General features: G+C 45.5%; 1 protein-coding gene across 1 annotated transcript in view; it reads left to right on the top strand.

The window, feature by feature from the left end:
* Window positions 1-12,642, top strand: part of LOC143296783 (calcitonin gene-related peptide type 1 receptor-like) — a 332,271-nt gene that overhangs the window by 159,718 nt on the left and 159,911 nt on the right. The window contains 1 exon segment of the mRNA XM_076608821.1: window positions 10,389-10,518. Within this exon segment, the coding sequence (XP_076464936.1) occupies window positions 10,389-10,518 (130 nt within the window).

Raw genomic sequence — 12,642 nt, forward strand, 5'->3', positions numbered from 1 at the left:
CATTTTTCCCTGTCCATCCATTACCTGGCCTCTCATCTTTCGAGAGCCGCTCGTTTCATCTTGTCCGGCCTATCACGTGACAGGAAGTCGAGTCGTGACGCGGCACCACCGCTCGCCGGGAAGGTAGGCAGGCTCCTTGTAAGGAGAGCGGCAGTTCGGGCAGCTGGGGATGATGACATACATCAGTTGGGATCGGCTTTTCTGAGATCTGACGTCTTTGTTTGAGGAGAATGAGATGCTCGCACGAAATTCTCCTTCCTTGATTGTGGAGCGACGTGCTTTTTGATTTTACACTCAACCCTTAATTCCTAGATAAGAGACAGAAATAAGTAACAAGAACAAGAACAACAACAACAGCAGCAGCAGCAACAACAGCAACAACAGCAGTACCAAAGATTCAAATCAATGGCAAAATGATGAATCCCGTCTGACACACAGTCAGAAGACGAACGGGTAGAGAGCAGAAGGAGATTTTGAACACATACATTGTATTTCTCTTTTTGTCACAATAGATTTCTGTGTGAAATTCGGGCTGCTTTCCCCTGGGAGAGCGCATCGCTACACTACAGCACCACCCTTTTTTGTATTTTTTTTCCCCCCTGCGTGCAGTTTTCTGTTTTTTCCTATCGAAGTGGATTTTTCTACAGAATTTTTCCAGGAACAACCCTTTTGTTGCCGTGGGTTCTTTTGCCTGCGTTAAGTGCATGCTGCACACGGGACCTCGGTTTATCGTCTCATCCGAATGACTAGCGTCCAGACCACCACTCAAGGTCTAGTGGAGGGTGAAAAAATATCGGCGGCTGAGCCGTGATTCGAACCAGCGTGCTCAGATTCTCTCGCTTCCTAGGCGGACGCATTACCTCTAGGCCATCACTCCACATATATGTATATTTTTTTTAAAGAGTCATGTAAAGATCTGGCAGGTAGGCAGCCTGTTGTGCAAATGACCCCGTGTTTGTAAAGCGCTGAGAACTTGGTCTCCGACCGAGGATAGGCGCTATGTAAGTATCCATATCATCATCATCAGCCGGGATGTAGTAGTACATTCCACCGGAATCCCTCGCTTCCTTCTCCGTCTCAAGTGATGGTGATGCCCCCCCCCCTCAACCCCCCAAACTCAGTCCCTCTCCACCTCCACCTCCCCCCCCCAACCCCCCAAACTCACTCCACCACCTTCACCTCTCCTCCCCCCCCAACCCCCCAAACTCACTACCTCTCCACCTCCTCCCCCCCAACCCCCCCACATACTCCTCCCTCCCCCCCTATCCTACCTCCCCCCCACCCCCCAAATCACCTTCACCTCCTCCACCTCCTCCCCCCTCACCCCCCAACTCACCCTCCCTACTCCCCTCCCTCCTCTCCCCCCACCTCTCCCCCAAACTCCCTCCTCTCCACCTCCTCCCCCCAAACCCCCAAACTCACTCCCTCTCACCTCACCCTCTCCCCCCCCCAGCCCCCCAAACTCCCTCCCTCACCACCTCCACCTCCTCCCCCCCCCAACCCCCCAAACTCCCTCCCTCTCCACCTCCACCTCCTCCCGCCCCCAGCCCCACAAACTCCCTCCCTCTCCACCTCCTCCTCTCTGCTCTATCGCTGCCACCACCCGCCCTATCCACGCCGCCCCTCCCTACCCCTTCTCAGCTGTCATCCCTCAACCTTTCGCTAAAAAGAATAGAAAGAAAGAAAAACAGAACAAAACCACAACAACAAAGCCCAACCTATTTCACCCTGATCAGACGCCAGAGAAGGAGGGAGTATGGTCACGGGAGGGTCTGTGTGCGACTGGTGGTACACTGCTGCAGACAAGAAGACAGGGGATTAAAAAGAAAACAGAAGACATTAAGTAAGACGGGAGGGAATTGGGGGTGTTGGGAGTGGGGTGGGGGGGGGGAGGAGGGGGGGGGAGGGGGGGGGGGGGAAAGGACGCATGAGAGAAAAAAAACAGGACGGAGAGAAAAACAAAATATTTTTGAGAGAGAGAGAGAGAGAGAGAGAGAGAGAGGAGAGAGAGAGAGTATATTTTTATGCAAGGGAAAGAAGGGGAGGGGAAGGGGGGGCGGGGGGGGGGGGGGGGGAATGAAGTAGCAAAGAAGGCAAAACAAGGGCGAGACAAAGAAAAACAAAAGGGTTAGGAAAAGAAAATGTCAGGGGGAAAAAGCAAGAGAAAAACAACAACCCCCCACCCCCCAATCCCCACCCCCCCCAAAAAAAAAAGCGAAAAAAAGTGGGGAAAAGCACACAACATAAAAAAAAAAGAAAAAAAAGAGGAAACACACACACACACAAAAAAGGGGAAAAGCGTTAAGAAGAAAAGGGGAAAAGGGAGGACAGAAAGGAAGGAAAGAAAGAAAGAGACGAACATCCATCTCCAATCTCACGTGTCAGCACGTGCGTTGATCACGCTGGTACCTAAACTCTCCGCTGGATAATTACGCACGTTAAAGAACCCATCATTCATTTTCGCCCCCGTTCTGTTGAGGCATGAATGCACCAACATGCCCAACGTGAACTGCGCAACATACCCAGCAAACGGATTATGGCTGCCTGATACCGTGGGGTTAAAAACGGTCTTGCATAATTATGCAGACGAATGGGTTTTCAGTTTCAGTTCCTCAAGGAGGGGTCACTGCTTTGGGACAAATCCACATTCGCGCCCCTACATTTGCTGGGTAGATGTGTTTTTTTTTTTTTTTCAGTGTGTCAAGTGCGTGATGGTCTATCGTCTCATTGGAATGGCAAGACGCTCAGTTTGATTTTCCAGTCAAACGAACGATTACAGACAGAAAATACTACAACTAGATTTCAGACGGAAAGAAAGAAAGAAAGGAAGGAAGGAAGGAAGGAGGAAGAAAACAAATGATGTCAAGGAAGATGATAGGGAAGAGAAGACAGGATGGAAAAAAAAGAGAAAAACATGGGACAAAAAATGACAGAAAAAGGGAAGAAAGGAAAGAAAGAGAGAAAGAAAGAAAAAAAATACACCAACCAAACATAGAAAAAAACAAACAAAAACAACAACACAAACACACACACACACACACACACACACACACACACACACACACACACACACACACACACACAGATTGGAAAAAAAGGAAAAAGAGATTGAAACATTAAATGAACTACTACTACTAATACTACAAATAATGATATGTATAAGGCGCAAAATCTTGATGAAGTCAACTATAAGCGTACAAAAAAAAATCAATAAAATCAATACATGAGCCCCAACACACACACACACACACACACACACACACACACACACACACACACACACACACACACACACACACACAGATATAGTGTAATTCGTTTCCTTCCTCATTCAGTCAGGCTTCAGTCACGCACGCACGCACGCACGCACACCCACCCACCCACCCACCCACACACAGACAGCAGTGAACGTGAGCATGATAGACATACTGGCGTGCCCAGGTGTTTTGAGTATGAATTTAATAGGCCTACATAGAGGCACGTACATGTTTGTTTGCTTGTGTGTTTTTTGTTTTGTTGTTGTTGTTGTTATTGTTGTTGTTTGCTTATATTTGGCCTTCATATCAGGAAGTGGTTTTATTGTTCATTCAGTGGTCAACGACCTCATCCTCTGATCATCTCCGCCAAACAACAGCTGGGTCTTCCTGGTGAGAGCAGGAAGATAAGCCGTCTTTGTGTCTGCTGCTCCTTGAAGTCAATGCGTTTTTAGAAATAATGGAGTCTGTAAGAACACTTGTGACAAGAGGTCCAGGGTTTTCTGTTTGTTTGTTTTGGGGGTTGTTTTTGAAATTGTCTTCAATGTCATAGCTTTTTGCAAGTTGGTCGACGTGTTGAGAGCAGAGTCACAGTGTTATCTTGCTCTTGTTTTTCTCATCCACGTGACGATGTTTTGTGTTTTTTGGTCAGCCATGTATTCTATTTTTGGTTCCTTCTTTCTCTTTCATCACCCCATTTTCAGTGTGTATTGCGTGTCTATGGGATGTGGGTATTGGGGATACATATAAGAGGGAGGCAGAGAGAGAGAGAGAGGGCGATGTGTGTGTGTGTGTGTGTGTGTGAGAGAGAGAGAGAGAGAGAGAGAGAGAGACTGTTTTTTGGTTGGTCGAGTGTTGCTGCAAATGGGTCAAGTAAGTGGGTATTTTCGTTAGAGCTTATATAATACGTGTCAGTTTCAACAACCAGCTGCGTCCGTTCTTTTTATAATTTTTTTTGGTTTAATCTAGCAGGCATGTAGAGCATAGATTGATATATTGTATAATCTGCACGTGATAATTATGGTGTCTGTTGCAGGCACGTGCATGCTTTTTTTTTTGTTCTTTGTGTGTGTGTGTGTGTGTGTGTGTGGGTGGGTGGGTGGGGGTATGTGTCTGTGTGTCTGTGTGTGTGCGCGCGCGCCTGTGTGTGGAGTCTGGATACTAGGGCCTATCGTTGGTTGGATATTTGCATAATAAGCTGCTTACTTGGGTAGAACCGACTGAGAGCTGCCTTTGGGCGCTCATCATTCGTTTCCTTCCTCATTCAGTCAGGCTTCAGTCACGGACGGACACACACACACACACACACACACACACACACACACACACACACACACACACACACACACACACACACACACACACACACACACACACACACACACACACACACACACACACACACACACACACACACACACACGAACGTACCCGTATAACCGTTTATTTATTTATTTTTTTTTTTACCCCGCCGTATAGACAGCATACTGCGCTTGCGAGAATGGATGATTATGTTCTCGTTTCCATAGTCCGCCGAACGCTGACACGGATTACGGGATCTTTAACGTGCATATTTAATCCTCTGCATGCGTAAACACAGACAGGGGTTTCAGGCACAAACAGGTTTGCACTTCATGTTATTGTTCACAAAGACATGCTGCAGTGCTAATAATAATAATAATGGTATTTATATAGCGCTGGATCTTGTGCAGAGACAAATCAAAGCGCTTTCGCACCAGTCATTCACACGCATGCATAACTCTAATACTGTAGAAACTAAAGACAAGGAAGGGCAGGCAAGGGAGGCTATTTTGGGAAGAGGTGGGTTTTAAGGCCAGACTTGAAGAAGAGTTGAGTGTGGAGACTTGACGAAGCGAAAAAGGAAGTTCATTCCAATCGCAAGGTCCGGAAACAGAGAAAGAACGGCGGCCAATAGTCGAGTGTTTGAATCTGGGTATGCGTAAACAGAGTGGATCCGAGGCCGATCGTAGTGAGCGAGATGGAGTGTAGAGGTGAAGGCAGCCGCAGAGATAGGAAGGGGCAGTTTTGTGAATGCATCTATAACATAGAGTGCTGATCTTGTACTTTATTCGGTGTGAGATAGGGAGCCAGTGGAGATGTTGCAAAAGAGGAGTGATGTGCTCAGATCTTTTCTTTCTGAGAACGAGTCGGGCAGCAGAGTTTTGTATGCGCTGAAGGGGCTGAATGGATGAAGCAGGCAGACCAGACAATAGAGAGTTACAGTAGTCAAGGCGAGAGAGAATGAGAGAAACGACAAGTCTAGATGTTGCGTCAGTGGACAGATATTTCCGGACGGCACTGATGCGTCGCAGTTGACAGTAGCAGGACTGACATGTCTGACTGATAAATTTTTGCATGGACAGTGTATTGTCAAGGACAACACCGAGGTTCCTGACTGACGTGGAAAGAGGGATGGATGTACTGCCAAGTTTGATTGTGTCAATTGTGATGGAAGACAGGTTTTGTTTAGTTCCTATGATCATTGCTTCAGTTTTGTCCGCGTTCAATTGTAACTTATTTCGAGTCATCCAGTTTTGAATGTCCAGGAAGCAGTTGGATGTTTCTTGCAAGAGCGACAACAATTTTTCGGGGGTATCACTCTTCTGGAGTTGAGTGTCATCAGCATAAGAATGATGACTGATATTATTGCGGTTGATAATTTCAGCGAGAGGAGCGATGTACAGTGTGAAGAGCACTGGGCCTAAAACAGATCCCTGTGGGACTCCATGTTCGATTTTAACGGGTTCAGATTGGAAATGATTAACAGTGACAGACTGGAATCGATCAGTGAGATAAGATTTGAACCAGTTTAGAACAGTGCCGTTGATACCAAATGTAAAATGAAGACGGGAAAGAAGGATTGAATGGTCTATCGTATCAAAGGCGGCTGACAAGTCGAGGAGAGTGAGAAGGGAAATTTTTCCAGAGTCGGACGCTATCAGTAGATTGTTCAGAATGTGGAGGAGAGTGGTTTCGGTGCTATGGTCAGTGCGATAGGCAGATTGAAATGGGTGGATGAGGTTGTTGAAACAAAGGTGGTTGTTAAGCTGCTTGAGGACAGCTTTTTCAAGGAGTTTGGACATGAATGGAAGATTAGAAACTGGTCGATAGTTTTTCAAAATGTTTGCGTCAAGGTTGGGTTTCTTCAGAAGAGGCCGGACGATTGCAGTTTTGAAAGTGGATGGAAACGTTCCAGTGAGAAGGGATGAGTTGACAATATTAGTGATTGTGGGGAGAAGATGTGAGACACATTGGGAAAAGACCGAGGCTGGTATAGGATCGAGCTCACAGGATTTTACTGTCATTTCTTTTAGGATTTCATGAACTTCTGTTTCAGTCAATGGATTGAAGGAATGGAGAGGAGTGCCGCTGAATTGAGGATCAGGATGAACAGGTTGGAAAGACATTTGGTCTAAGATGGTACGAATATTTTGGACTTTGTCGAAAAAGAAAGAGGAGAAGACATTGGGGAGTTCAGATAAAGTGTAGGTAGAAGGAAGAGGAGTCCTTTTTGCAGTTCCGAGAAGATTTGACATGACAGAGTAAAGAGATTTGGTGGATGTGGCATCGAGAACTTGAGAAGAAAAGAAGTTTGTTTTTGCTGATGAGATCATATGTTTGACTTTATTTATTTGTTTTCGGAATATTTGATTGTGGACTTGCAGTTTTGTTGATCGCCATCGTCTTTCCAGTTGGCGACGTTTGCGTTTTGCAAGTCGAATGTCTTGTGTGTACCATGGGGCGGAGGGTCTGTCAGGGAGCAAGGGTGCTACAGCAAGGCTAATTTTTCACGAGATTCTGGATGTCTTTCCTTGTATTTGATATTTTTCCTCATGTCAGGTGTCTTTCCTCAAGTCACAAGGGGTGCAGGATGTCGTGAATCATTCATGTTAAGCTGGTCTCTCTGTGTATCTGTCTGTGTGTTGTCTGTCTGTCTGTCTGTCTCTCTCCTCTCTCTCTCTGAGTTTCAAATACATTGTAATGATGCATGTGGCCTATATGCAATTAAAAGTTCGCATTCGCATTTGTATTCTCTCTCTTTGAAATGGAGTGGGTCTAGGCGGTTAATCCAGACATATTTGTTGCTGCTGTGCATGTTGTCCCTATATACTACTCTGATGTTATCGGTGATGCAAGCAGCTCGCACGGGAGAGTTTCTTTCACCTTACGTTTGGGTTTGGATGGCGGAGGGGGCGGGGGTGGAGGGGTGGGGGGTAAGAGCTCTTTGCATGCATGTGGGATCATTGCTGTCGAAAGGGACCGATCAAGGTGTACGTCGTTGTTGCAGGACCATGCTGCGCCGAGTCGTTGTGGGAGGGAGTGATCGATAAGGATTCAGCTCTGCACGCTCTGCACGACGTTAAACAGTGCTGAATGGAAAGAAACCATTAGCTACCCACGGTCTCGATCGTTGGAGAACAAATAAACTGGACCGGACTGTCCTCAGTTCCCAGTCTGATTCCACGTGGAGGATGTGACGCTTGTGTGCGTCCTTGATAAAGCTTTAGCTTCTTCTGAAGTTTCCGGTCGTTGTTCATTGTTATCCTGCAAAAGTAACTTAACATTGAAAAGTTCAGTAAGGAAAATATACAGCTGTTGTGCGCTGTATTCTATCTGTCTACTGTCTGTGATGGCCTAGAGGTAACGCGTCCGCCTAGGAAGCGAGAGAATCTGAGCGCACTGGTTCGAATCACGGCTCAGCCGCCGATATTTTCTCCCCCTGCACAAGACCTTGAGTGGTGGTCTGGACGCTAGTCATTCGGATGAGACGATAAACCGAGGTCCCGTGTGCAGCATGCACTAAGCGCACGTAAAAGAACCCACGGCAACAAAAGGGTTGTTCCTGGCAAAATTCTGTAGAAAAATCCACTTCGATAGGAAAAAACAAGTAAAACTGCACGCAGGAAAAAAAAGAAAGAAAAAGGGTGGCTCTGTAGTGTAGCGACGCGCTCTCCGTGGGGAGAGCAGCCCGAATTTCACACAGAGGAATCTGTTGTGATAAAAAGAAATACAAATACAAATACAAAAATCTGTGTGTACCCTGTGTCTTCTGCTGGTCCTACGTGCATATCGACCTGACAGAAAACTATTTAACAATCTTTTGTTACACCAACTGCTTACCTGTCTGTGTTAAACGTCCTCTCCTATCCTCCGACTTTCTTAGATATCTATGTGTAACCTCCCCACCAACTACCTATACGATTACTTATCTGTTTAACCGTTCGGTACATTCCTACCTGTCCACCATACTACATAACTACCTTCTTACCGCATTCATTCATTTGCTGAATACCTGCTTATGCACCAAATTTTATTACCTGCCCATCAACTTCCTCGTTTAACCAGTTGTTAAATTCTTACCTGCCTTATTGCTCGTTCAGCCATTTGCCACATTCCTACAACCTATCCCCCATTTACCCGTTTAACCATTCATTTCCTGCATACTCACGGACCCACCGAACTACCGATCTATGCGCTTGTCATTCTAACCTTTTTGCAAAATTCCCATCTACCGACCAGACTACCTACTTATCCGTTTAACTTGATTCCTCCCAGCTAACTGTTCCCCGATACTTCCTTAACTCCTGTGGAAAGAGGTCATTTTCCGTCTTCGGCCCAACAACTTGGAATTCTCTGCCTATTGCTCTCAGACAAACATCTCATCTATCTACTTTTAAAGCAAATCTTTAAACTTACCTCTTTAAAAAATACTTGCCATAACTCAAATAGTGCTGTTGTCCCAGGCCCATGGCAATGTGAGTGTGTGTGATGGGAGAGTAGAGAGAATGGGGATGGGTGGATGGATGGTGGTGGTGTGGTTCGAAAGGGAGAATGACCCGATTTTTACCACTTTTACCTTTTCTACCCAAAATTTTATTTTACAGTTTTTATAAAAATCTGTGGCATGCAGATTACAGTTATGCTCCTTTTTACATGTATGTATTTTAAGTGAAAATTGCTGTCATCTCAGCCGTTTAATCATGTGTGTGTCTGTGCGTGTGTGTTAGTGTGAGTGTTGGAGTGTAACAGTTGTAGTATTGATAGTATGCTACTTTTTGAGTTTTATGCATTGTATTTTTATAATATTAATGATTCTGTTTTATGTTTCTGCTACTTTCTTGTTTCACTTTAGGTATTGGATTGTAAAGGGCTTAGAGCTTGCTTATGCTTGTATTATAGCGCTATATAAAAATAAAATATTATAAAATATTATTATTATTAACCATTCGTTGCATTCCTGCGTACCCATCAAACTGCTACCAAACTAGTTACCCACCCATCTACTTAACCGTTTAACTCACTCAGTACGGCCAGTCCTCTCTTCTCCTCTACACAGACCCCTCGGATGTCCAGTGGGTGTCTGAATGACCCAACCTTTAGCTTCCGTCGTCAGAATTGTGGTATTCTTTATCAACATTCACCTCTTCAGTACAAGAGCCTTCCGCTTGCAATATTTTGATGATGGTAATTGGGGTGAAACGCTGTTAACGTCGTCTCTTTCGCCGTTCGTATGGAGAGAGTTAACGTTGTGGAATGTAAGCCTACACTGTAATTGCTGTGCACAGCTAGTATGTCCCGTTTGTGATACCATCATGTCAATGTTTCCGTTTCCCATGTTGTGTCCATTACGTTGTTCATTTTGCTTTTAAAGCCACTTGGGTTGCAGCATAATAAATATCAGAATCGTCTAAACATCCTGTGAAATCTGGTTTTACAATAAAATTGTTCACACTTGACACCAGCCATCACTGGCAACCGCCACCACGAGCCAGCTTTTTTAAAATTTGTCATGTGCAAACAAATGAGACGGATGACTGATCCAAGGGACAGAACTCTCCAAATGATACCAGCAGTGTGAATCCCTATGAAATTCGTTTCTTCCGTATTGAGAACGCCGTATTATTTCTAGCTGACAGCAACTCAAGTGTGTTGCTGTGTCAGGCTGACGGCAACTGGCTGTCAGCAACTGGCTGGGCTTAATTAATGTGAACGTAGCCTTACCCGCCTGACGTGTAACCATTTAGTTTGCTTTAACTCCTACCTACCCACCAAACTAGCTATCCCATCCAAGGTCTCCAGCCAACCTTCACCACTTTTCCTGTGTGTTTTCAGATGGCCAACCTGACCTCCAACAGCACAGAGGCCCTCCCCCTCACCCCCTTCCCGCCCAGCAAACACGGCTTCAACTGGAAAGCCTACCTTGAGTGCCGCGACGTGCGGGCCAAGCCTCCGCCCGATGACGGTAAGTCACGTGGCCTGGTCATGTGATCCCGGGTCATATCCGCTGTGTCGGTAGCGGGAGAAAGAGGAAGTCAAGTTTGGAGGGTTTTACCGAGGGCTGTAATAGGTGGTTAGTGGTTGGTTGGTGGTGGTGATGGTGGTTGGTGGTAGTGAGGTTTAGGGGGATGGGGGTTATTTTCCTTGTTATTTTTTCTTCTTCTTTTTTCTTTTTCCTTCGACTTCATTTTGCTACTCTCTGTCGTTGTATATCTCTCTAGAATTCTGTCTATCTGTCTGGCATATATATATATATATATGTGTGTGTGTGTGTGTGTGTGTGTGTGTTTGTGTGTGTGCGTTTCTCTGACACATATCATTTCTCTCTGTTGCTGTCTGTTTATCTTTTTGTGTCCCTGTGTTTGTGCACGCGCCTCAATGTTCGTAGGTATATTTGCGCGTGCTCGTGAACTGGCCTTTTAACCGAACTTCAACTGGAAGGAGATGGGTGGGAGAGATGGGGAGGAGGGGGAACAGCGTTTCCTAACAGTGATCGATTACACTGGGCTTTAGTGTTATTCATGCCAACAAGGACGTGAAGACATAAGCTTTAAGCCTTTCTGCTTGTTACCACATCTCATTCACAGATTACAGAATTTTGCCACGGACACACACTTGCATACTGTCTTGCATTTTGTCTTAATACCACTCTCAGTGACACCACTGTCGTGAGCGTTGTGCATGGAAATTGCCGTTCACATTCCCCATCAGGCGGCACCAATATGGAGAAGCTTCGGGCTACATGTGTGCTGCACCCAACTTCCGGTTCCGGTGATCTGTCTGTCCCAGTTTCTTGCAATAAAAGTTGGTGAACCAGTTTCGCGAACGTGGCTCAGATTGATATTGATCGTTTTGTGTTCCGGGCGTTGATTTTGGTGTTGATGACGTTGGGATCGATCTTGAGGTTGATTTGTTCAAGGCGTTGAGATTGAAAGGGGGTGAGGGGGAGAGGGGGAGGAGTGAAAGGCTGACATCGTCGTTTCGTTTGTGTGAGTGTGTTGTTCGCTTTGTGGGCGATTCTCTTTGTCCACGCCTCTGTCTGTCTGCCCTTTGTCTGTCTCTCTGTTTCTCTCTCTTGTGTTTTTTTTTTGTGTGTGTGTCTATCTGCCTCTGTGTGTGTGTGTGTGTGTGTGTGTGTGTGTGTGTGTGTATGTATGTGTGTGTGTGTGTGTGTGTGTGTGTGTGTGTGTGTTTGTGTCTGTGTGTGTCTGTGTTGTGTTCGCGTGCATGTGTGTATGTTGCGTGTGTATGTACACCATCCTTCACATCTCCTCTCTGCCTTCTCTCCATCCACTCCCCTCTTTCTTTTGGAAGCCACCAATTCTTGACTTGAAATTTTACAGAGAAATCCATCACCGGTTTCTAAATTGGCTCAATTCCGGTATTAACAAAACGTCTCCCAAAACTGACTGATATCGTTTTGTCAATGTTTTCAGCGACGTTTCAATATTTTTGGAAAGTTACTCACTTATTTTGACTGGAAATCCCGTTAATTCAGCCATTTAGAACTTATCGAAAATGCATTTGTTTGAAAACAAAATCGCAGGAATGGTTATTTGTAATGCGGTTTTTGCTGTTGCATACGTTGTTAAAGTGCGGCCGTTTTGGAAAGTCTTGTAGACAGTTGTGACTGGTATAATACACAGAACTGTGTTCCTGTGATCTTTTACCAAACCATAGAGATGGGTTTAGACGATAGAAATATTCTGAACTGTCGAGCTTTCTTTATGTTTTAAAATCCTATAGAAGCACTTGATGTGTATGTATTTTCATTTAAGGTTGAAAAATGGTTAAAGGTCCCATAACTTTTACGGCCATCGGGGCGGTCATATCCACTGTGTCTAGCATAGGAAGGTGGGGACCAGTCCTCAGTCCTCTCCTTCCGCCGTTTCAACCTTTCCCAACCAAGTCAGGTAACCATTTACACCTGGGTGGAGTGAGGAAAATGGGAGTCAAGTGTGACTTTCCCATGGACACAGCATGCACCACGCCTTCTTCTTCTTCTTCTTCTTCTGCGTTCACTCGTATGCACACGAGTGGGCTTTTACGTGTACGACCGTTTTTACCCCGCCATGTAGGCAGCCATACT

This window comes from Babylonia areolata, chromosome 2 (genome assembly GCF_041734735.1).
Source record: "Babylonia areolata isolate BAREFJ2019XMU chromosome 2, ASM4173473v1, whole genome shotgun sequence".
Taxonomy (NCBI): domain Eukaryota; kingdom Metazoa; phylum Mollusca; class Gastropoda; order Neogastropoda; family Buccinidae; genus Babylonia; species Babylonia areolata.